Source organism: Dysidea avara, chromosome 15 (assembly GCF_963678975.1).
Source record: "Dysidea avara chromosome 15, odDysAvar1.4, whole genome shotgun sequence".
In the NCBI taxonomy this organism is placed as follows: Eukaryota; Metazoa; Porifera; class Demospongiae; order Dictyoceratida; family Dysideidae; genus Dysidea; species Dysidea avara.
The window spans coordinates 7457116-7480909 of NC_089286.1; the positions used below are offsets into that span (position 1 = coordinate 7457116).

Sequence of the window (23794 nt, forward strand, 5' to 3'; positions counted from 1 at the left end):
TCAAACAGCAAGATATATTATAGCAAATAATTTAGTGGTAATAAAATTGTTTCAATAAATCATTCTTTGCAAGTGTGATTATCAGAAGTTTGAATATAATAGTCACCCATTTGTTAGTAATTTACAAGTTGGGAGTGAAATAACTTAGTGGGTTTAGTAAAAGATGTCCTGGGAATTTACAATAGCCACACTATTAGAAAAATGTGATATTTTGTATCAAGAAACTAAGAATAATGTTAGACAACATTGAAGCATCTGTTTGCAAAGGCAGAGTACAACAATTAACACATTACCAGCCAATCCCTTTCTCTCCCTCTCAAGTACATCACCAGGACACATATTACAAATTCTAGGCCTCAACAACAAAGTGGTCTTATAAGCAAGGTTATAAGACACTTGGGACCTACTTGACATAGCCACTATAATGAGGTGTTCTTATTAATGGGGTAAATGGGTAAATGAAATATACTTGAGGTTTGTATGAGATGCACTTCGCATGGTCACACTTATTCCACTAATTTACATATTAAAGTCAAAAAAAATTACAAATAAGTACAAGCATATGTCAGAACATCACAATGCATATTATCTACTAACACAGGAAGGTGGAAGCCATGCAAAGTAGGTGATCACATTTGATTGGCTCACTCTACCACTCAGACATCACTTGTGGGACTGCTTCACTATCAGCCAGGATACCTTACACACTCATGAATTGATGCTTGACTAGTGGAGGGTGAAAGGGAAACCAATTTTATCACACCGTGTGCAAGTGTGGAAACATTTTTATCACTTTTCAGACCAACTAGGTACTCCTGCCATACTGGTACCAAGCAAGTGTCCCAGGTCAGTTTGAATCATGCACTACTTTGAGACTTGGTACACAAAGTACACCACATTTTAAAATTAATGTCTCAGTCAGCCCTTAACAGCACATAGTAACAACATTGTGGTGTGTGTGCGTGTGTGAAGTCTGTACAGGCTCACCAGTGTCTTTTTCTTGGTGCCACCTCTCCCTGCACGGCGTAACGTGCCTACACCTTTCAACATTCGTGACTTTGACTTGGCTGTGCTGCGCATCTTACATGGGCTGGATGACAGCTCAGGTGAAGTTGTAAGGGCTCCTCGGATGTTTAATTCCACAAGTTCTGGGACAGAACGTACAACAAAATCTATTTCTTCACCAGCAGCTCGTATCATATCAACAACTCTATCATGAGGTTCAAATTCAACATTGACACCATTCACTTCAACAAGGATATCACCCGACATCAGGGAAGCAACACAAGTATTCTTTGGGTCCAATACATGGACAGGTCGTGATGAATCTGGCATCAACGGGTCCGGCATGTATGAGATACGAAGCTCAAAACCAAATCCACCTGTTGGACCTTTTGTTACATGCACATAACGTTCTCTCAAGCCATCATCAACTTCAAGATCTGGTAGCTCTAATTCCACCCCAGTATAATCTTTTTCTCTATCTAATATTTTGAAATCATCATCTAGCAAGTAGGAGCTGTTAGATATCATAGAATGGCGAGCAGGGGAAGCTGTTGAGCCTCTAGAAGGTGACCCACGCAGTGTTACATTATTACTACTGTTATTGTAGACAGAGGTGACACCAGACTTGATACTGTTTGTAGGAGATATCAGGCGGGACATGGAAGCACTCCTCTGATCAGCTGGATAGGCGCCAATCTCTGAACCAGATACTTTAGTACCGCCAAATTTTTCCGCTATATCAGAAATCCTCTGGGTGTACTTTGGCTGTGGTCTTGACAAGCTATTACTCTGTATTTTGGTGATATTTGGTCCAGTCTTTGGCTCAAGACCACCCCGTTCCTCCGTTAAATCTTCGCGGGATGATTTCAAGTTTCCAGAGCTCCCAGCCTGGTCTGATAATACCGGCATAGGGGCCGATATTTTTGTCTTGGGTATCCTCTCCTTACGCTTGAAGATCGGCATTCTTATTTCTTCGAGTCGACAGGGGTGTCAATAACTCGAGTTGGCTGACACAGCGTTTCACGAAACACAAGCACTCATGTAAATTATTATTAGGTAGTACTTCTACGCTGCAATATAGACATCTATTACGGAAAGACTGCAGAAATGCTTTTACAATAAAAAGTTGCCAAACTATTTCCGGATATTCACGGATATTTCTGTCAGTGTGCTATTATTGGAATAGAGACATGGGCAAGCGATACTATTGTGATTACTGCGATAAGTCATTTCCAGACAACCTAGACCAGAGAAGGAAACACTTAAAGGGAGTTGTTCATCAGCGGAACAAAAATCAATTCTACCAGTCACTTCAAGGTGACTTACTAGGGTGCGCAGCACACACATGTACACACTGGGTGCGCAGTGTCATATACATTAATGGTTCTATATAAGTTATGATAGTGTTTCGTCATTCGTGGGATCGTACTTGTCTCCTTTTGATATTTGTGCTACCCACGTGTGTGGTGTGGGGAGACACTGACTGTAATTGTTCCTAACTTGAAATACTACCCTCAGCTACAGTATCAGGTCATGGTTGGTCTTGAGTTTGGGTTTTCCATGGGGTAATTAACCATTTTATTATAAGTAATTGGTTTGGGCAGTTGGCACATGTTGCCGTCTGACCCTCAACACCACCACGACGCTATTTTTGTACATATTTCTGATTCTTTTTATTGCCTTAGCATTATCCATAGTGTCCAAGTTACCAAAATAGCAGTTTTGGAACTAAACAGTAGGAAGAGCAAAGAAAGTGATTTGTATAGCAACTGTAGAGGGTATCTGTTACGTCATTTTACGTTAGTAACAGTTACTATATGCCATGTTTTTGAGACAAAAATCAATGAACCCATGCAAGAAATTGCCAGCGTCCTTGCCTCATGAGGATAACCTGTGATTATACGAAAAATATATAGTGTGATGTCAAACAGATACCCTCTAAACTGAAAATAAGCTATAACTTCCAGTTGCAGAGTTATAATTTGGCGTAAAATGTCACCATGACTTGGAAAATCTACCGAGGTATGGTTTTTGCCGTGTAGTCACTTGCGCAAAGAAGCAAGAACGAGGAACTGATGACCATCTTCCACTACATCATAAACGAAATGCATATTACATTGGGGCTACAGAAATGAAACCAAGATAATCAAATTCTCTGGCGATAAGATGGTGTATAAGTTTAATTGATTTGAGATTTTCTTCCCTGAGTAATAACTTGATAAAACTTGTATTGTTTTCTGTGAAGCATTCATAATTTCACCTTTCATGCTTGTGAGAAATTTGGCTGAGATGGTTACAAATACCTAAAATGAGCTTTTCAACTTTTTTATAGCTAGAAATATTGTACGCAAGATTTAGAAAATTGCTTGTGTAGCTCTGTAAGCTATAATACTGATTTATATTGTATATAGCTCCATTCTTTAGTGCATGTTATATTGTTGGGTGTATTCAAACAGTAATCCCACAGTGAGTCTTTTATACATCGAGTTTAAGTACGTATAACAACAAAATGTGGCAATAAACTAAATTTGGTGAATTGGTTATTGTTACCAAACCGCCAAATTTAGTATTATTTTCATACCTTGTGTCCAAACTTTTGATAGCAATTGTTGAGGTTGGTTTCGAAAAACCAAGTGTGGCTGCAACTTAAATTCATCTCAGTTAGTGAGCGTGGCTACACGTAAGCTTGCAGACAGTAACAGACACCAATTTATGCACAGCCATTGAGTAATGGGTAAGGCTATTACGTGTTGCCTACAGACAGAAACACATAATACTGATAAGTCGGCATGGCCCACGAAAGAAACTGGGCTGCAGCAGGAGGACCCATAAAGCAGATAAGACCCCATCACCCGGACAACCCTACCTGGTTTCAATCATGAAAGCCAGATGCATGCAGTGACTGAATCCATAAAAGACCCATTTCAGCACAAAAAGATTGTACAACATGCACACTTCGTCCTTCTGGCAGCTTACATCACATACAACCTTGCATGCAATGGTGCACCACCAAGTTTTCAGTGAGAGCATTTTGCCAAATTTAAATCTCGCCAACTATAATTTTATACTAAATCACTAAGTATCAATATTAATTTGTTGTTATATGGTTTCATGAAATGGCTGCATAAATGTGTGAGCCATAGATAGGTCATAATGCATTTGGTGAAATTTCTTTAATTATTGTAGTGATGGTACAATTTTCCTAGTAAATGCATTAGACGTCAAATTACCTGGGGGTAAGTGTGGTTATGAGTGATGCCCCATAATTACTGGTTGATTATGTCATCATTCCATTAAGCCCATCAACCCAAGGGGGTAGGACAAGTCCACGTGAGCTGATATACATTACACAATGTACTACACGCGCAAGCTTGAAAATATTTTGCATCAGCTAACGGGTACTATTCAGAAATGTGATGAAGATAGTCCAATACATATTTGAGTTCTCTACAGTTTCATGAAAAAATCCTAGTAAGTTTTATTTATTTGTCACTAACAGTCAACCAACCACACATAGCCATCCATGATATATCCCAATAGAGAGGTAGAAAGAATCTATTTCTTAAAAATATATGTTAGTAGGTATAATTCCATACCGGTTCATGTGAGCCTCTCATGTAATTTTATATTCACTGCCTGAATCACTGGCAGAACATACTCAATGTACTATTCATTGCTGTTAATGTATAGTACACCTTCCATCAGTGTGTGTGACAGTTGGTTGGTATGTGTGATACATAGTTGCTTAGTCATCTGATACGTCATTACAGCTTGTCATTACAGCTTGTCATTACAGCTTGACGATCAGACTATATTCCAATTATATTATTAGTTCTCTCTGCTATTAAGTTTTGTAGTCCTTCCTAATAACTTGCTAGCTTGACTCAAGTGATTAGTTTAACCTAGTTGTTGTGTGTGTAAAGGGGTTGGTTGTTGTCAGTCTGTGTGTACTTCCCATTCAATATATTGCTGTATTGTACTGTACTGCATTGCTATGTACACATATTGTAATATCTTGTAAACCTGTACCACTGTAGTGTCTGTAAAGAGATACATGTATAGCACAAGAAAGGAATTTTTAAAAAGTTCAACACAGAATGCAGTTAAATATTAACAGCGTGTGTGTGTGTGTGCGTGCGTGCGTGTGGTGTGTGTGCTTTGTCATCTGTCTGTGTGAGGTGGTCTGTTATGATTGCTATTTCAATTGTTCAAAGTATTCAATTTGTGCATGGCTTCAATTCTCCATTTAATATAGTAATTAGAGGCATTCAGTATATATATCAAAATAGTTTGGAGGGGCAGTCTTCTAGTATTAGATGCTGTGGTACATCCAACAATACTGCATGTTTCAACAGCACACATTTGATTTTTGTGTGTAGAGTAAAGGACTCTTTTTTATTATTATTCTTTCCAGCAGGCACCTACAGTGGGTATAACATATGCAAACTTATAGTGGAATTTGAGAAACAATGTCAGCATAAAATTTTAAAAAGTTGAACTACCAACCTAGTGGTTTGCTCAATGCTTCCTTTTTGTATGTACGTCAACCCCTGTTGCAAAACATGAAGGAATAATGTTACTGGGAACCATATTAAATAAAGAGTTCCAGCTAATTGGAATGCGCGACACCAGTCGCAACTATCAACAATAAAACAAGTATCATTATTGGTGTAGTGAACAGGATAATGGTTTATGCCAGATAAGGAGTTTTGTGAGGTGAATGGATCCACACTTGTGGCATTTATGGCCAGCGAACCTGAAGTAGTTTCCATGAACTACTTCATGCATTCAGCTACCCTTTGTTTATTGTGTAGTGCATGTGAGGTAGCCAGCTGTTGTGAATACACTAGCAGTACAGCCTGAAATGTCAAGTTACATGGATGACCCTGTATGCCACAAGTCTTGTGGGCTCCTGAGTGTTACATGTATATCTTTCCACATCTTATGACACTCAATGTTGATGATTATACGGTATAGTCACCACACACTAGTGTATTTGGTGATACTACATGTTTGCAGCATGTTGACAATGTAGGAGAAGAAAACACAGACAATATCATGTGTGTACAGCCATTGTAGAAAGTTTGTTAATCAAGGCAGGGTTTAGAGTACATCACTGTCATTTGAAAGTGCCTATTACACCTAGTGAATTCACTCAATACTGAAATGACTTTATACTTGCACTTAGTACAAAGTACTCATTGTAAAAAGTACAGGGAGTCACCTACCATACTAGTCTACTTAACATGCATGGTAGGGAACAACTGTAGCGAACTGCTTAAAGCATGGTCAAGCTTGTAACTTCATCATTTAAGTTGCAAGAATATTGCAAAAGTGATTTTGTGCCAACTTGGTAGCACACTGATATGTGAGCTAGCACCCTTATAAGACCAATTTTACTGAGTGTTATTTGTGTACTTGTATTTTGGGTGGTGTAATGTATGCTATTGTCTTGCTTGTGTTTATCCTGTATATTCATGCGTGCTTAGTCAGTTGTTGTTGTTGTTGTTTTTGTATTGCTCCAACAAGGAGGAATGGCTTTGTGCCGATTGTTGTGAGTATAAAATAATAAATCAAAATCTAATCAATTACTGAGCCTGTACAGAAAAAAACTGGGAAATAATAGAATAATGAAACATCTCAGTAAACAAATGCAGGTGGTGAACAGGAATCATAATTTATTTGTAGTGGCCTATTGCCTGTACTTGTCTGACCATGCTATGCATTAAACCTGTTTCATTTATTTCTATGCTTGCTTGGTTACATGTTCTACTCTTCTACTATAGCTTCAATGTGGCACACCGCCAATGCCAACTCAAGGCTCACAGGACCGGAGCTCCTACAGCAGTGGCTAGCCAGACACCCTGAGATCATAGAGAGAGCAGCTACTAAGTCACAAGCAGTGCCTTCAGAAATTAAGGACTCTACAGCACTAGAAGCAAAGAAACAAGACATGATGAATAAAGGATATGTTAGCATCACAGGCATGAAGTATCCACCTGAGATCGCCCAAGGATTGCTAAATGTTGTTGATTTGCCACCTTCACTGCACTGTAGCAGTTAATAATGTGTCTTTAAAAGGATCTTAATGTTCAGTGTTATTTAAGGTGATTCCGTGGTGTAGTGGTTATCACGTGAGTCTAACACACTCAAGGTCCCCGGTTCGATCCCGGGCGGAATCACTATTTTTTTTATTTTTTTTTTAGTTTTTGCTGCACGTTTTGTAGATAAATTCATGAGATCACGAGCTCTCTCTATGATCTATATATGTCACGAGTAAAAGCAGCCTACACGTCCAACGCATTTTTCTTGGCATATGATCATGATTGATGTGGAGCAAACCCTGAAACGGGTGATCCTGACGAGAGTTGAACCAGATAGGAGAGAATTGGGACGTGGTGCGTATGGAAGGGTTTTCACTGTGAAGTATCGAGGAATTGTTTATGCTGCAAAAGAGATTCACTCAATACTGGTCGAAGGAGTGGGGGAAGAAGAAAAGCAGGCAATAAAGAAATCTTTTTTGCGTGAATGTTACCAATGTAGCACCTTGCACCACGAGAATATCGTGCAGTTTATCGGAATATGTTATTTGCGTAAAAACTCCTATGTTCCCGTCATGATGATGGAGTTAATGGATCGCAGCCTAACGTCGTTTATCAACGACAAACCTAAAGTTGATGTCAAAGCGAAAATACCTATTTTGCTAGATGTCTCACGTGGTCTGACCTATCTCCACACACGTGATCCACCAATAATTCACCGTGACCTATCTCCCAATAACGTGATGTTGACTAACAAACTGATAGCTAAAATTGGAGACTTGGGTGTAGCTAAAGTGATCCAAGCTGACAACAAACAAACAAAGAGCAAACTGACAACAAATCCAGGGACCACAGATTTTATGCCCCCGGAATCCGGTGTTGACAACCCTAACTATGGTACAGCACTAGATATTTTTTCATTTGGTGGCATAACACTGTTTGTGGTTAGTGGAGAATGGCCTACTCCAACAGCACTTACAGAATTTGATCCCAAGACACGATCTGTCAGGGGATTCACTGAAGTTGAACGTCGTCAACAGTTCTTAGATAAACTGGTTGGAGTAGCTGAAGAATTGAAGCCACTGACAGAGAAGTGTTTGGATAATGATCCGAAAATGCGTCCCAATATAAATGCTGTATCTGAGGTGCTTGGGCTGCTTTATGGTGAAATAAAAATAAGGTTTATGCAAATGCCTCAGGTTTGTGTTTGAACAATTACCTTTACAAATATAGCCAAAGCAAGAGTTCATACATGTGAACACTTTGTGAGGCTTCAAAAATGAATTAAAGTTATCTCGTGCTGCTCTCCCTAATTCCCCGATAGGGTCTGGTGAAGCTGTGCAAAAATTGAGCTGGAATTTAATGTTGGCAGCTCCTATCAGAATGCTCCATTTTAAAGGATTTGTGGTATTGTTTTAGTGCTTCTGGTGGCTTTGTAACTTGAAAATGGGCACACTAATCCATGACTTCTATCTAGTGTTCTACAAATAAAATAGTGCAAGCTGTATTGTTTCATTAGATCTTATTCTGGGGATTTAAGTGGTGGATGGAGACCAACAGCTAAAGGATTATTATCATCCTCTTTTGCTTGCTATAGATCTCCCTGATTTAGCTGAATTATACTATTTGTATTTTGCTTACTATAGATTGCAGACCACAATAATGATCCATCTCCGATCCCACCTCGACCACCATACTTTCCAGTTACAAGTGGACCCAAGTCATTTAGTAACAGCAGTAATATAGATACTGTCAATCTGATGACACCCCTTATCAATTCTGTGCCATCTACTTCTTCACCAAAACCAGTAAGTAATTGAACAGCTGCTACTGTAATAGGACCATTCATTGTAAGGTCAATGGGTTAGTTAAGATATTCATGACCTCGTTATTTACTACTTAGCAGTTAATTAAGTTATGAAAGCATGCATCAGAGTATAGTTGTCATTCAAAGTGTCTATGCTTGTAACGGTCACTTGGAGATCTAGTGTATATGGGTATTGATGATGTAACCTGGTCCAATAGTTAACTAGCCATTTTTGACCTATACATAGTTTGATTATCAGTTGGTTGTATATAAATCAAGACACACGGTATGTGTCTTGCGGCCCAAGAAGCCGGTGCGCCACACCGTGAGTATATTGGCAGGAAGAAAGAAAACATGATTTTTACACATATGTAGCTCTGCGATCCCTTATCCAATTGAAGCCAAATTTGCTACAGAAGTGCAGGGGAGTCTACACAAAAAAATCTCATTTCTTTGTTTTTTTCTGCTACTTCTTTTTGCACACTTTGCAAAATCCACCATAAAACACCAATGCATGCTTCAATCGGGCTGAAATTAGGCACACGTAAAGGGCTCATTAAAGTGGATCTCAGTACCCAGTTTGGTAGGAATCCAAAAATATTCACAGAGTTATGACCGATCATTCACGTTAAATAAGGTCGAACTTCTGTCATGCCACAGGGTAAACCCCTTGGAGAACTGACTTGAAAATTGCTATGTATAGATGGACTAACCACTTTTTGTGGTTTGAAAGGAATCGAGATAAAGACCATAGAGATATGACACAAAACCCAACCTGTGTCACAATTACGTGATCGAGTTTCGTGAATAAAAAAAGTATTAATTTTCATGCCTATCAGGTAAACCACTTAGAAGAGTGAGCTGAAAACCAGTATGTAGATGGAATAATCATCATAGAAAGTCCATGGAGTAGTATAGAAGAATCAGAGTAAAAACCACTGAGTTATAATGCAAGATCCAACTACATGAAGCAAGTGCGTGATCGAGATACTCTAATAGTTCACCCTATTAAAGCATTCAATTTGTATGCAGTTCAACGTACTTACAAATATTATATAGTTACTTCATTGTTACAATAATGATAGTTTTTACTCGTTTGATGCTGTTTTTGTTGTTGAAGAAGAAAAAATCACAGGACTTCATCATAGCTGCCAGCAACTGTATACACTGGATGCTGGCTGAATGGAAAGTTCACCAACAAACAAGTCACACTGTCAGGAGTTCATCTAACCCATGAGAGTTCAGTTACGTATCAGTTGTCTGGTTAGACTGAACTCTCTACAGGGTGGTAATTGAATCTCCACGGGGTGATTGGTTTGTAGCTAGATTTTCTACAGTGTGACCTTTTGCGGTACATGCATCTTGTATTATATATAGAGAAATCAGCTAGAAACAAGTTACCTGTAGAGAGTTCGGCTACAGAAAGTAGAGTTCAGCTACCAATAAGTGGGAGTTCAGCTACCAATAAGTCATTCTGTATGGAGTTCAGCTACGTACAAACAAATCCCCCTCTAGAGAGTTCAGCTACAAAAATGTTATCTGTAGAGACAAACAAGTCATCCAGCATAGAGTTCAGCTAACATGTAGAGAGCTCAGCTGCAAATAGGTCAACCAATAGAAAGTTCAGCTTCAAACAAGTCACCCCATAGAGAGTTCAGCTACAAGCTAGTCACCCGATAGAGAATTCAGCTACAAACAAGTTACCTGTAGAGAGTTCAGCTACAAACAGGTTACCCAGTAGAGGGTTCAGCTAAAAACAGATCACCCAATAGAGAGTTCAGCTACAAACAAATCACCCTTAAGTAAGTTCACTTACCAGCGTAAGTTCAGCTACAAACAAACCACCTTGTGGAGAGTTCACTCAGTTCAGCTACAAAGAAATTACCCTCTAGAGAGTTCAGCTACCTACAAATCACCCTGTAGAGAGTTCACCTACAAAAAAAATCAACTTATATGTGGAGAATTCAACTACAAAAACAAACCATCGTGTAAAGAGATCAGCTATGAACAAATGACCTTGTGAAGAGTTCAGCTACAAACAAATCACCTGTATGGAGTTCATTCACAAAAAACAGTCACCAAGTAGAGTGTTCAGCTACAAATAAGTTACCTGTAAGAGAGTTCAGCTACAAACAAACTTCCCAGTAGAGAGTTCAGCTACAAACAAGTCACCCTGTAGAAAATTCAGCTATAAGCTAGTCACCCGGCAGAGAGAGTTCAGCTACTTCTGTAACTAAGTTATGCAGTAGATTAAAAACTTGTCCAAAATTGTGACAAGTTGGATATTTACATTCTGTTGGTCTGTTGAGAAAAGTTCATTATGTAAAAATTATACAATTATAAAAAAATGTATGTTCAACTCTACAAAATCTTTACATTCTGTTTCTCCTTGTAGTAAAAAGACAGGTAAAAAGAAGCTCCAAAGCTGGCCATAGGTCAGCCTTGGAGCATACAAATGTAAAAAAATAGTGATATCTAATCTAAAACAGCCAAGCTGTAAAAAGGGGGTAAAAAGCTGTGGTGATAAAAGATGTGAAATCCAAGTTGGCAGCCAAGAAATGGCTGTGATGTAGGTAAATGGCAATTTTTTTAATAACAACAATTCAGGTGAATTTGTTGTCGAGTCCTAGAGAGGGCAACAAATTCACCTGATTGTCGTTATTTAAAAAATTGCCATTTACCTACCATCACAGTCATATCTTGGTCGCCAACTTGGATTTCACATCTTTTTTCACCATAGCTTTTTTGTGGCTGCACCCCTTTTTTACCGCTTGGCTGTTTTGGATTAGATAGTAATAACTAGTTTATAAGTTATAGTTAAACCCGACCACAAGTAGGATATCCTTATCAACAACGTGTTGATAACCAAGATGTCGTATGAATTGTGGTTTAACTGGCTTCTGTCCCGCACTTCTAAGCACATGATTTTCAAACAACATGACAATTGCTGAAATAGAGGTGTTTGTTATAACATGCTTTCAAGTTGGTTATAATTTTCGCTGTGCTTTTAGTTGTTTTATTTGTTGTGCCATAGTTTTTCAGATGTATGTTCTATTAGAATACTTAAACAGGCTCTGTATATAAATGAATAAGCTTGGATTATCCAAACGTTTTGATTATCTGAGCATGTTTTGGTCCCAAGGAGGTCATAATCGAGGCTATATGGTTTCATGTTGCCTTTGATCCAACCGAATGTGTAAATCAACTTGTCTATGATATTTATGATACTTACCTACTGAGGTGACTTCTGTTCCCTAACATATTATACTCCTAGTTTTTTACTTTGATGTAAGAGATAGAAGCAGTGTTAGCTAGCTTCACTCATTAAGGATGTATACTTTTTCAGTTTAATTGCATTATTTGACTAACTAAATAACGGCAATATTCAAACTTTCATTTTTATTTGCTTATGCTATGGCTGCATGATTGATATCACTTAGTAAAAATTTCTTACAGAATGCAGATATTCCATTCCAGTACTGAGATTTACACTACTGTATATACTTGCATATAATGTCCTAGATTATCCAGTGACTCACTAATAGGGTGTACTAAAATGGTTCCAATGAGGTAGCCTAATTAACCCTGATATTGCACAATCATACAGTATGATAGCATTAGGGATTTTTTGGGCTTAAAATATCACCTCAAAACCCAGGGGTGGATCCAGACTTATGGAAAGGGGGGGTCAAAATGAACTGGGGCATTAGGTTGGTAAGGTGAGACCAAAAAAAAAAAGAAAAGGTCATGGCCAGCTGGCAATAGCTGCCCACCTCACCAACTACGTATTTATCACTGATAAAGTACATAAAAATCCTTAAATAGCTCACTACACACTATAATACTGTAACTGCTTTATTAGAGTGACTGCTCTATTAGAGTATCTCGATCTTGGTATACTAAAAATTTTTGGAGGGGGGTCAAGAGCTCCCTTTGACCCCCCCTCCTGTATCCGCCCCTGTAAAAACCAGCCTAAAAGTACCTTCAAGGCACCTTGACAGTATTGGAGGGAAGCCCAAAGTGTCCAGTGTGGTCAGAAACGCCTCTGCTACGGAATTTTATTTTATTTAGCAAAGTTTTCTACTGACTGTCTAACTAACTGCCTGCCTTGATGCCTCTGTTAAAAGAAGTGTAACTCATCAACCACTAAAGCTATGGACCTGAGTTTTTGCATTGTTAGATGTTGCTTCAGCCCGACTGGTACCTTTTTTGGCACACCACAGAAACTGCAATACTTACTTGTGTCCTCCTTTGTGTACCATTTACCTTTGCTGACAGTACAAGATGTCAATTTGTGGTAGTGCAGTGTGATGGCTTACCTACGTATTGGGGATCGTCAGAGTTTTCTGTTGTGACAGGATCCTTCAATAGCTGAAACAAAGCGAATGTAACTTCGTTTTTTAGTAATAATTAATAGTTGGAGTGGACGCAAAATCTATTTAATGGCATGTCTGGTGTCATTGTCATTTTTCTCCTATTGATGCTGTACCGTACACAAGGAAATTTTGACATAAGAAAAATTTGACAGATTCAGACTTCAGCAGATTTGACGAATAAAATTTTGACGAAAATGAAGAAATTGTAGGTAAAACCTGTACTTTAAGGGCGTTTATAAACATTTGATGAATTTAAATTTGATGAATTAAACTGATTCGTCGAATTCGTCAAATTTTTTTGACGTCAAAATTTCTTTGCATACGGTATGTGTGGGTTCATTAGTCATAACATTTAAGAGAACAAAGAAAAAAAATCAGTTTGATTATAGCCATAAACAGTAGGGAAACAAGGGAGGTCACCTACACCCACAGATATACTAGTAGACATTTAATCCCTAATTCAGTCATGGTTATAGACTGAATTAGGGATGAAATCTCCAGTAGTAAAATCTGCAGGTGTAGGCGATCTCTCTTGTTTCCCTACTGTTTATGGGTATGATCCCTAACACTCTTAAAATTCTTAATTTCTCCTTCTACATGTTGTTGTTATACTCTGCTCAATTTATTGTCTATCAGTCTAATTTCTGAACAAATTAAATCTAAAAACTTTCTGTATCAACTGGTTAGTAATTTCTTTGCTTTCACTTAAATGTTGGTATAGTTAGAACGGCTCTGTCATTTGCTTTTCATTGTTTTGACACTGCACCTACTTTTACTTTAATAAAGTAGTCAGTCTGATATAGCAATCATAATTATTGTCACATTTTATTACTTTGTTAATATGTAATGAGGCATGCTGCCCCATGATGGTGTTTTTTCTGTAACATTTTGGAGACCGATCACAGTTTCTAAAGAAATTTCATAAATCTTGAAGTGATATGTAGCTATGGCTACTTCAAATACAGTGGATCATTACAAATTTAAATAGCTCTGCTTTAGTTGTCAGAATTCTATTCAAATTAGTGAATTTGCTTGGACTCCATTGAATGTACAAGGCCCATTCATTTACTCTAATGAAACATGCAACTTTTGACAATGTGTTCTAATAAAACAGTTAGTGAACATTCAGGTTACTGAAGTTTGGATTAGTGAGAATCCACTGTACCACCCTATAACATGTACTCTTCTGCTCTGTAGTCTCTTCCACTAGCCCAATGTGATGTGACACAAAGTGACAGTCTTAATTTCACACTTACAAAACTTTGTAGTTACAAGAACTGTCTATCAAATATGAAAACTGAAGAATACCATTAAATTCAAAATTCTTAGACTGCTGGGTGCACATTCATTTATGACAGTTTCATTGAGAGCTAGTCCTTAATATTGTACAGTCTTGATTTCATGCACTCATGGTCTTGCTTGTAGGATGCTAATAAATACAGACCACAAGAAAGACAACAATCAACAAATGATGGCTCACCACCGCTTCCACCTCGACTACCAATTCATGGACTCTCTCCAGATCTCCCACTTCGTGTGGATTCTCTACCATGTAATCGTGTGAGGATCACTAAAAAACTTTGTGTGCATCGTGCTGGATCACTGCCACTTACTTCAACCGAGGGACAAGTAAGTGATAAACTAACTAAAGAGGCAATCAGATTTCATACTGTAACACTGTTTTACCCTAGTAATCCACTAAAAATGTCATTCAACAACAACAGAAGACTGTTAACCTGTTAACTGATATGCAATATAGTTTGTTTTAGATATATAGTCAAGAGGGGGCTTATGCTGTAAAGTGCCAGTAGAGAGGGGCAAAGAGGTGGAAAGCATTATAGAATTCTTTTGTGGAAGTTAGTAATCCAGTTTGGTTGATACAGTTAGGGTAGTTGAGGGGTTCTCACCATTGTGTGAAATGCACTTAGTATGCTGCTGTAGTTAGGGGGTTTTGGGGCATGTCTCCCTCAAAATTTTTATCAAAGGATTAGACTTGGAACCAAGTTTAATCAGATATTGCAGTGTATAAAGAAATAGCAATTATGACATTTAAAAAACACAATGATCACAAGATTGAATGTGGAAGTGATTTTTTAGCCAAATGATGGGCTGTTGAGAAAAAGTTTGAAAAAAAGCTATCACGAGATTGGATTTCAATTAGTCAGATGAAAATTAATACTTTCATGAGTTTAATTAAATGTCAAGAGGAAGCAAGCAATTCCCAGAGGAGGATAACTGCCCACCACTAAAATAAACCCTTGTGGTTTAGTATAGTACAGGGATCATGGAGGTTTGCACTTTCCTGTTAGCTAAAAATACCATCCAAACATCAGCCTCATAATTTCCTTTGAAATATCTTGGCAGTATTTGTTAGGCATAACAAGCCCAAACATGCCTTCAGAACAACCCAAAATGCTTTCAAAGAGTTTCAATGGAATTTTAATTGTTCACTTACCGGAATTTACTACTGAGTAACTAATTTAACTTACTTATACCTTTGGCCAGGCATAACTCTACTATATGGCTTTAGCACTACAAACTTGTATACCTGCAGGTGTAAGCCAATCACCTCCTTGTTTTGTTGATAAAATTCTGTTTCACTAAAACAACCAGCACCTGATCATTTGCAATATGATGATCATTAATTGAATGAGCCATCAAGAGTATATCTTGTACCCATATATATTTTCCAAAGTGCCAAAACTTTCTGATCTGTTTAGAACATAAGAGATTAAACATCACATGATTCTATAGTATCAGATCAATGACCTCTCACAAGCTAAGTATGTAGGAGCTGTCAACTCAATTAAGGTCTTTCTAATTGGTTATATACGTATGATTTACTATGATTTACTATGATTTACTATGTTTTACTATGAACTGGCATAACACCACAGGGTGTATGTAGGGGCCAAGCTACACAATAAATGGGAACAGGGCAGGGCAGTATAGCTAAGAACCTTACAATGATTCCTCACAGAGAGGAACAAAGTTATGTATTGGAAACCCTTTACTAATCGAGATACTCTAATAAAGCAGTCAGATGTATTCTAACATTTACACAAAAAAATTTGGAGTTTTCAACTAGAGTAGGGACCATAACAAAAAGTACTGAAACAAGCTGGAGTTGTGCATGATATTAAATCACAGTAAAACAATAAGAAGTGTTATATCCCTACTGTGCTCAAGATACCATAATGGAAATGCACGGTAGGGATATAACACTTCTCATTGTTTTAATATTGTGCACTACTCCAGCTTGTTTCAGTACTTTTTATTGATGTGCTATGGTCCTCTAGTTGTCATTAACTATTTTTGTAAATAAAATTATTATGACTAGTGAACCCACACATACCACATTTAAAAAAAATGGTGCTGTGTACCCCAGCTATCAATTGTCATCTGTAAAGTAAAGTATCCATTGCGCTTTGTTGTCAGCTATGTTCAGCCCATTACACAGCATTACGAATCAAGAACTGTTCAAAAAGCACCTCTGCAATCAAAATAGCCACTGTGAAAAATATGGATGATTTCCGTTACAAAGGGAAGCCATTACATGCTGCCACCAAATCAACACTTTGCTGTCAGCAAAGATGAATGGGACACAAAGGAGGATGCTGGTAAGTCCATGAAGAATGGCATGATGCATTGTACGTACTGCGGTATGCCAAAAGGTACTTCTCGGGTCGAAGAAACGTTGAACAGTGAAAAAATCAAACCCATGCCTTAGCCGTTGACGAGTTACTCTTATCTGAAGGCATCAGTCAGTTACGGTACCGCTCAAATGTAACTTCGCACTCGCTCGCTCGGGTCGAGACGATAAGTAGACACCCTCGAACGAGTTGCGAGTACCAAGTGTACTCCTCACAGTGTACTCGCGTGTGAACTCGCTCGTGAAGTACAAGTCACGCCAATTAAGTCAGCCTTGCACGATCGTGAGCTAGTGGTACAAGTACTGTGTTCACTATTCTAACAAAGTTTTTGTGCTCTTTTCATCGTAGTACAGCATGCGTCCCTGTTGGAAGGTGAGTCAATGTGAGCCGGCTCTGTTTGCTATCACGTGACACCATTGAATTCTTTAGGGATGGGTCGATTAAGCATTGCAGTTAGAAAAAGAGTGATTATTCTTTGGCGCAGTGGATATTCTCTTCGTGATATTAAAAGAAGGCTGGAAGATGAAGAAGTGGAAGTAACACTGCGTAGTTTGCAATACTTGGTTCTAAAATTCCTCAAGTTTCACACATTAGAGACCTCCCTAGAGCACGGAGGCCAAGGCTACTAACAACTGACATGATGAATGCAATAGAAGACAGTTTACGAGCCGACGACGAGCTAACTGCTAGAAAACTGAAGGAGAAGCTGACAGGGATATTCCCTAACTTACCAAACGTGTCTATATTGACCATTAAGCGCTGCAGAAAAGAATTGGGATGGGTTTGTACCCGCCCACACTATTTCCAACTCGTAAGAGAAGCCAATAAAGAAAAGGGAAAAGAGTGGTGTCAAGTTCAGATTAACAACCAGGAGAAGTTTGAAGATGTGATATTTACGGATGAATGTACTGTCCAGCTAGATAATCATGGCCGTCTTTGTTTTCGTAAAGAGAGAGAGGGTCGAGCACTTAAGCAATGCCCAAAACATCCAGTTAAAGTGCACATCTGGGGTGGAATATCAATGCGGGGGGCTACTCATTTGGTGATGTTCACAGGCATCATGAATGCAGTGAGATATGGGAAAATATTGGAGTCAAGCTTAGTGCCCTTTATCAAAATTTACTATCCTGATGGTCATCGACTGCAACAAGATAATGACCCGAAACACTCATCCAAGTATATTGGTCGCTTGTTCAAGTTTCACAATGTTTATTGGTGGAAGACTCCAGCAGAATCCCCCGATTTAAATCCAATTGAAAACTGCTGGGGATCTTTGAAGCAATATTTGAGGAACAGTTACAAGCCAACAAACCTAGAACAATTGATGGATGGCATTGAACAATTTTGGTTGTCCCTAACCCCACAGATTTGTGCGAAGTACATACAACACCTGCACAAAGTTATGCCTAAAGTGATTGAAGTTAATGGTAACCCTAGTGGGTACTAATAAGAACACTATTGTATGTGCAAATACAATTCCACAGTTTTTCAAAGAAAGATAAATATGTACAGTTTAACTTGCCTTGTTCAATAACATACTAAATCTAAAACAGTCTAGTTCTAATTGCTTTACTTCACTAAAGTAAATCAAGAACATTCGGATTCCCGGGTGTTTTGTTCAATCGGCAGTTCTTTTCATCTATAGCAATGACACATCGGGCCCACTCATTGCTCTTTTTTCACCTTCTTCCAAGGGAAAATGTTGAAAAGCCAGAGATTTGATATAGTCCATTAAAATTGGATTCAATTTCATCTTTCCCATTTTGCCTGCTACATTTGGTCTCTTCCTCATGTCCTTGTCAAACAGCACCTCATTTAATTTGGCTGAAAAATTTTGGTGTGAGCAACTGTTCTTACGTAGCTTCCTAACAAGAATTCAGAATTCCTTCGTTTTCAGTTTCCGATGTTCTTACTTCTTCTGTAGTAGCAACAGATTGCGTTGCATTAGTTTCACTGTTATTGTTCGGTGTAGTAGCAATGGACTGATCCATGTCGGCCTCATATGAAGGATCAAAAGACAGTTCTAGTGTCGAGTCAAGGGATGGTCCGGTATCTTCAATGAAAGTGGGGCTGAAAGGTGACATACTGGCACTGATAGGTGAAGCAACACTTGTCATAGGATTGGCAACAATTGGGTTAGGAGTGGAAGCTATTGCTACAGTAGGATTACAACTGGGAAATGGAGCAACTTGGTACAGAAGTGGTAGATGGCACAGTATCCAGAATGTAACAGGTTGGGGAAACAGCTGGAGCCAGACTGAAAGGCAAAACACTTGGTCTAGAAGATTGTACTGCTTCATGACTATCGGACGGAGTTGCAAACCCATCTGACTCCACACGGGATGTGTTCACCATTTTCCCCATTATAAATGACAGTGTCTTTTGAAGCTCCTGGAAAGTCTTCCCCACATCCATTTTGAGTTCAGTGTATTGTTTTGTCTGTAGCATAAGACGAAACAATAAGACGTTCAAAGACATTCAAAGTAAATGTTTCATGCAGTCATAAAACATTTACTGTTTATATATCTATTGCATATATATACATACCATATGTATGCATGTAAAAATGAATTGTATTTGATAGTAAATACCTGTTTTTCTTCATTTTGCTTCAAGGCTGTACCAAGAGTACCCATCATCTTATGTAAACTTTCAAATTCTAACTGCTACAGTAATAAAAAAATCAATGAGCAAAGTTATTTTTGTAGTTCTGTAACAATGTCAGTATAGTTTACTATTATGGTGATACATTGAAGTTACAGTGCTATAAGGAATGAAGCACGTACATGTTCTGCAAGGTAAAACTGGCACCAAAAAGAACCATCACTTAATCCTGAAAGTTAACGTTTGCCTCTTCAGAAACAGTGCATGTTCTCAGCATGGCTTTTCACATTGTGAAAATGTTATACTGACAGTAAATGCGCATGTGCTGTTGTCAATACATACCTGCACTCCACCAGTATAATGGATGGGATCACTGCTTTGTAAGCCACCAGTCTGATTGCTTGTACCACCAAATGGAACCGTGAAACTCTATAAAATACTTAAGGTAAATAACATGGCATGCAGACAAAAAAAAAGATTCTTGCCTTATTCACTCTTCCAAACCCTTCCTCCACCATCGCACAACACCTGAAAAACTTTAAAAGACATGATATTTACAAGCAAATTATGCCACACTAACCTCGTCATTTCCTGGATCACTACTGTACAATTCAATGTCCTGTCCAGTGTAAGCATTTAATTGCTACATGTACGTAAATGCACAACAAAACGATTTAGAGGTATACAAATGCTTTAGCTTACATTCAATGGAACACTCCTCAGTGGCGGCTTTCCAGTTTTTATAAGAAACTCCCCTGTCTGTTTCCTTTTCCCTTTTCCTGCTGTCTTCACTGGTGAAACTTTCTCTTTATCTTCCTGAGCCCTCTGCTGGTCCTCTTCAACTATGGCTGGTTCATTGTCAGAGTCATTACTCTCACACAACCTGTCTTCCTCAGCCTCACAAAAAGTTTTGGATCCTAAGAGCACAAAAAGAATTTAAGTAATATGCAAACTACACTACAGTAAACAACAAACCGTTGTGCGATGCTAAATTAAAGACAAACATGCAACGATAAATCTAGCAAAATATTCCTTATTATCGTCCCAAAGAATAGTTACATCATCTCCGCGGCTGAGTTCAATCACGTTACAATGTAAAATGCGTTGCGTTGGCACAACTCCGTAACACTGTTCATCAACAAAATCGACTAAAGCGTAGCTTTCAGCAGCTAAAATAAAAATAAGTACTAGATTAACAAATTCAGCAACTTTACTCACGTGTCTTTGCTTTTTTGGAAGCGATTCTGATGGATCCAGTTTCAGACGCTATTACAGTCTACGCTCAAAACAAAAACGTGTATGTGTCTTACGCATGCGCACTAAGTGCATTCTAAATAAAGCTTACCAAAACTGTGTATTCGATACTCGCAATTCTTCCAAGTGCGTGCAGCGAGTGTTTACCTGGCGAGTAGCGAGTGTTTGCCTGGCGAGTAGCGAGCGAGCGAGCGAGTGCGAAGTTACACTTGAGCGGTACCGTACTTACTTACTTACTTACTCAGTCAGTAGAAAATTCCGTTAAATAATTTAAAAAAAAATTACATAGCAACTTGTTGAAAGCGTTTCGGGTCGATCTGAAGGCTTGTTTGGGCTTAGTTTTACCTAATCAATACTGCTTCATTGTCGTCAGTGAAAAGTGGGGCTGGTTTTTAGATGATGTTTTTTTCTTGGGCCATACCCACACCTTTGTGATCCCTACTATACAGTACTATCATGCTGTATGATGATATAGCAGTCGAACTACCATTCATAACAGAGTACGATTTTGAATGAAAGAAATCAATGATTTAGTGATGGTATAACTAAATCTTCAGCTTTTTAATTAAAGCTGAATATGTAGCCATTTGGATCACTACCATACCTGACCGGTCATAAATCATAACTGATTTACATTTAGAACTTAAAGGAACCCAGCATGAAAACAGTTTATACTATTCATGAAATCATGAATCTAGTAACTTTCTATGTTCAAAATCAGTCAGTGGCTGGTGCCCCCAGACCTACCATATTTGGAACCACCTGGGGGATGTATCCCTGCTATATGACCAGAAGTACGTCTGACCAAATTATGTCATCATAAATGTCAACTTAACCTGTAACTCTTTCAATCTATTCATGTTGTAGTATCTTTGGTACAGTGTATGCCATAAACATTCTCCTCAAAATTTTAGGCAGCTTCTCTAACTCAAGCACTAAAGAGTGGACAGTGTCACATCAAGTGGACAAGATGCGCTGATCTACCACATAAAATATATGGAGCGTCTGTGGCTGGAGATAATGAGAACGTTTATGTCACAGATACTAACAGTCCATGTCACATTCCCAGAAATATTGTTTACTGTTATGATATCTCAATGCATCAGTGGAAGGAACTGCCTGAACCAGAACAGTATTATTTTGTGTTACTGATGGTTAATGGACAAGTGACTGCCATAGGTGGACTAGACTTCATTACACTTAATCAGACTAGTAAAGTTTCAACCTTCAGTAAATTGAATAACAGTTGGATTTCTCTCTACCCTAACTTGCTTATACCCAGATTCAAGCCAGGAGCAGTTGTACACTGTGACCATGTGATAGTAGCTGGTGGACAAACAGGTGATGGTATTGCTGATGATATTGAAATACTCAACTTTAGAAAAGTTCCTTTATCATGGAAAAGATTGCATATTTGCTTGCCTTGTCCTATGTTTGCAATGCAGTTGGTTGTTTTTGAAGAAGAATTATATATTTGTGGTTACAATGATAACATATCAGCATTCAGGAATGTCTATCGTATATTGATGCTGGCACTATTGCTGGACCAACAGATTCACATTGGCCAACAAAACTCTGCATGGATAGAAGAAGCCATGGTGCCTTTTTCCAGAGTAGGTGTGGCTTCTACTCACCCACCCATGATTGCTGGTGGAAGTTTCAATAGCAAACTATCATCAGATGTCTTCATCCTTGATGCTGAAAGTCATGCATGGAAGAAAGTAGCTTCCCTCACTAGTCCAAGATCCAGTGTAGCAATAGCCACAATCAACAACACCACCATCATGGTTATTGGAGGATACAGTAAGGGTGGGAGTGTTGAAGCTGCTGCTGAGTCTTCACTGACCACAGTAGAATTGGGAGAAGCTTCAGAATTAGTGTAACTAATTTATATGCAGCTTGGAGCTGAAAACTTTTTTTTAAATCAGTGAAAAATTGTGTGTGATCAGGCATAATTGTCAAAGACTTGTGTGGGTAACAAATTTATATATTTCTGTCTTTTTAATTTGGTCTAAGGTGCTGCTGCAAGGCATAGAATAATCACTACCTGGTTACAATCATTATATTCCAATTGCATGAATGTAAAGGGCTCTAGAAGTTGACTATATGCAGTGGCGGGAGCAGGGGGGCACGTCCCCCCTCCCGTCCATCCCTTTCAATAAAAATTGCATACAGGATCGAAATATTCTAATAGAGCAGTCACTCTAATAAAGCAGTCACAGTGTTCATGAGGCAGTGTAACTTAACTATGAAGCTACGAATAAGGATCTTTATATACTTTATAGTAAATACATCTGATAAAGGGTAGCCACAATGGCTGTGGCCTCTTTTTTTGGTCTCCAACTTTTCAGCAAAGTGCACCCCCACTTTCCAAACTCTGGATCGGCCCTGATATGCAATATATAATAAGGTTTGTAAAGCACTTTATGTGGAGCACAACTGATCTTTATAGTCTCTGATGTTTGGAGTTATCAACTCTAGATCTTTCCTGAATCCTGGATAAGAATTTTAGTTGCAATAGAAGAATAGACATTCAACTTGTGTATATTATGACTGCTCTATTAGAGTATTTCTGATCTTTAATGGTAGCAGGGCTAGGCTTTTGATATAAAGGATAGGTTTTTCTATACCAATCGGGCGTAGGAAGAGGTGGGGGGTCCAAGGGGTTCAGGAACCCCCCTGTAAAATTTAGACTTCTGCAAGCAGGGCCCTAAACACACCATTTAGTGTGGCAGGTCAAAATGATTGAGTAATATAGTGTAATGGCACAGCACAACAATTGATAAAGCTTGCATTCATCCCTCAGGGAATGATTTACAGAGGTAACATGAGCCCTCTTCAAAACTTGTTAATAAGATTGATATACTCTAATAGAGCAGTCAGGTATATACTCTAATAGGGCAGTCAGGTATACTAACATGCATGTAAATATCCATATCCATATAAAGTTTTTCAGACATTCTAACATTAAATGCAAAACACTGAGCATGACCTTATGCTGCTGTAGCTTTGTGTTTAAAGATATAGAACTCCAGTAATTTATCACTTGTGTTA

General features: G+C 38.4%; 3 protein-coding genes and 1 non-coding gene across 6 annotated transcripts in view; 2 read left to right on the forward strand and 2 right to left on the reverse strand.

The window, feature by feature from the left end:
* Positions 1-2163, reverse strand: part of LOC136245086 (unconventional myosin-XVIIIa-like) — a 29236-nt gene extending 27073 nt beyond the window's left edge. Inside the window, exon 1 of the mRNA XM_066036592.1 lies at positions 988-2163. Within this exon, the coding sequence (XP_065892664.1) occupies positions 988-1968 (981 nt within the window). The 5' untranslated portion in view covers positions 1969-2163. The remainder of the gene's footprint in view (positions 1-987) is intronic.
* LOC136245087 (uncharacterized) lies at positions 2143-22749 on the forward strand. Of its 3 annotated transcripts, none has more exons than XM_066036595.1 (5): positions 2143-2335; positions 6792-8245; positions 8693-8854; positions 14655-14858; positions 21655-22748. In XM_066036595.1, the coding sequence occupies exons 2-5, from the start codon at positions 7322-7324 to the stop codon at positions 22621-22623; spliced, it is 2259 nt and encodes a 752-aa protein (XP_065892667.1). In that variant the 5' UTR covers positions 2143-2335; positions 6792-7321; the 3' UTR covers positions 22624-22748. The 3 variants fall into 3 exon arrangements, with proteins under 3 accessions (XP_065892667.1, XP_065892666.1, XP_065892668.1); XM_066036594.1 differs by having other exon boundaries at positions 2143-2322; XM_066036596.1 differs by lacking the exon at positions 14655-14858 and having other exon boundaries at positions 2143-2322; positions 21655-22749.
* Trnav-aac (transfer RNA valine (anticodon AAC)) lies at positions 7115-7187 on the forward strand. Its single transcript has one exon. It is a non-coding gene; the product is annotated as a tRNA-Val (tRNA).
* Positions 18764-20060, reverse strand: LOC136245691 (uncharacterized). Its single transcript, XM_066037180.1, has 4 exons — positions 19972-20060; positions 19829-19915; positions 19474-19548; positions 18764-19321 (listed from the first exon to the last, which is right to left on the reverse strand). The coding sequence occupies exons 1-4, from the start codon at positions 20002-20004 to the stop codon at positions 19049-19051; spliced, it is 468 nt and encodes a 155-aa protein (XP_065893252.1). The 5' UTR covers positions 20005-20060; the 3' UTR covers positions 18764-19048.
* Positions 22750-23794: the final 1045 nt, after the last annotated feature.

What these genes read in the sequence shown, in the direction of transcription:
- LOC136245087 (XM_066036595.1), top strand. Translation starts at nt 7,322, where the DNA reads ATGATCATGATTGATGTGGAGCAAACCCTGAAACGGGTGATCCTGACG. An exon ending in GGTTTATGCAAATGCCTCAG is followed by an intron (nt 8,246 to 8,692) that starts GTTTGTGTTTGA and finishes TGCTTACTATAG; the next exon opens with ATTGCAGACCACAATAATGA. An exon ending in CTACTTCTTCACCAAAACCA is followed by an intron (nt 8,855 to 14,654) that starts GTAAGTAATTGA and finishes TCTTGCTTGTAG; the next exon opens with GATGCTAATAAATACAGACC.
- LOC136245691 (XM_066037180.1), bottom strand. Translation starts at nt 20,004, where the DNA reads ATGGTGGAGGAAGGGTTTGGAAGAGTGAATAAG. An exon ending in GGTTTGGAAGAGTGAATAAG is followed by an intron (nt 19,916 to 19,971) that starts GCAAGAATCTTT and finishes AGTATTTTATAG; the next exon opens with AGTTTCACGGTTCCATTTGG. An exon ending in ATTATACTGGTGGAGTGCAG is followed by an intron (nt 19,549 to 19,828) that starts GTATGTATTGAC and finishes TTATTACTGTAG; the next exon opens with CAGTTAGAATTTGAAAGTTT.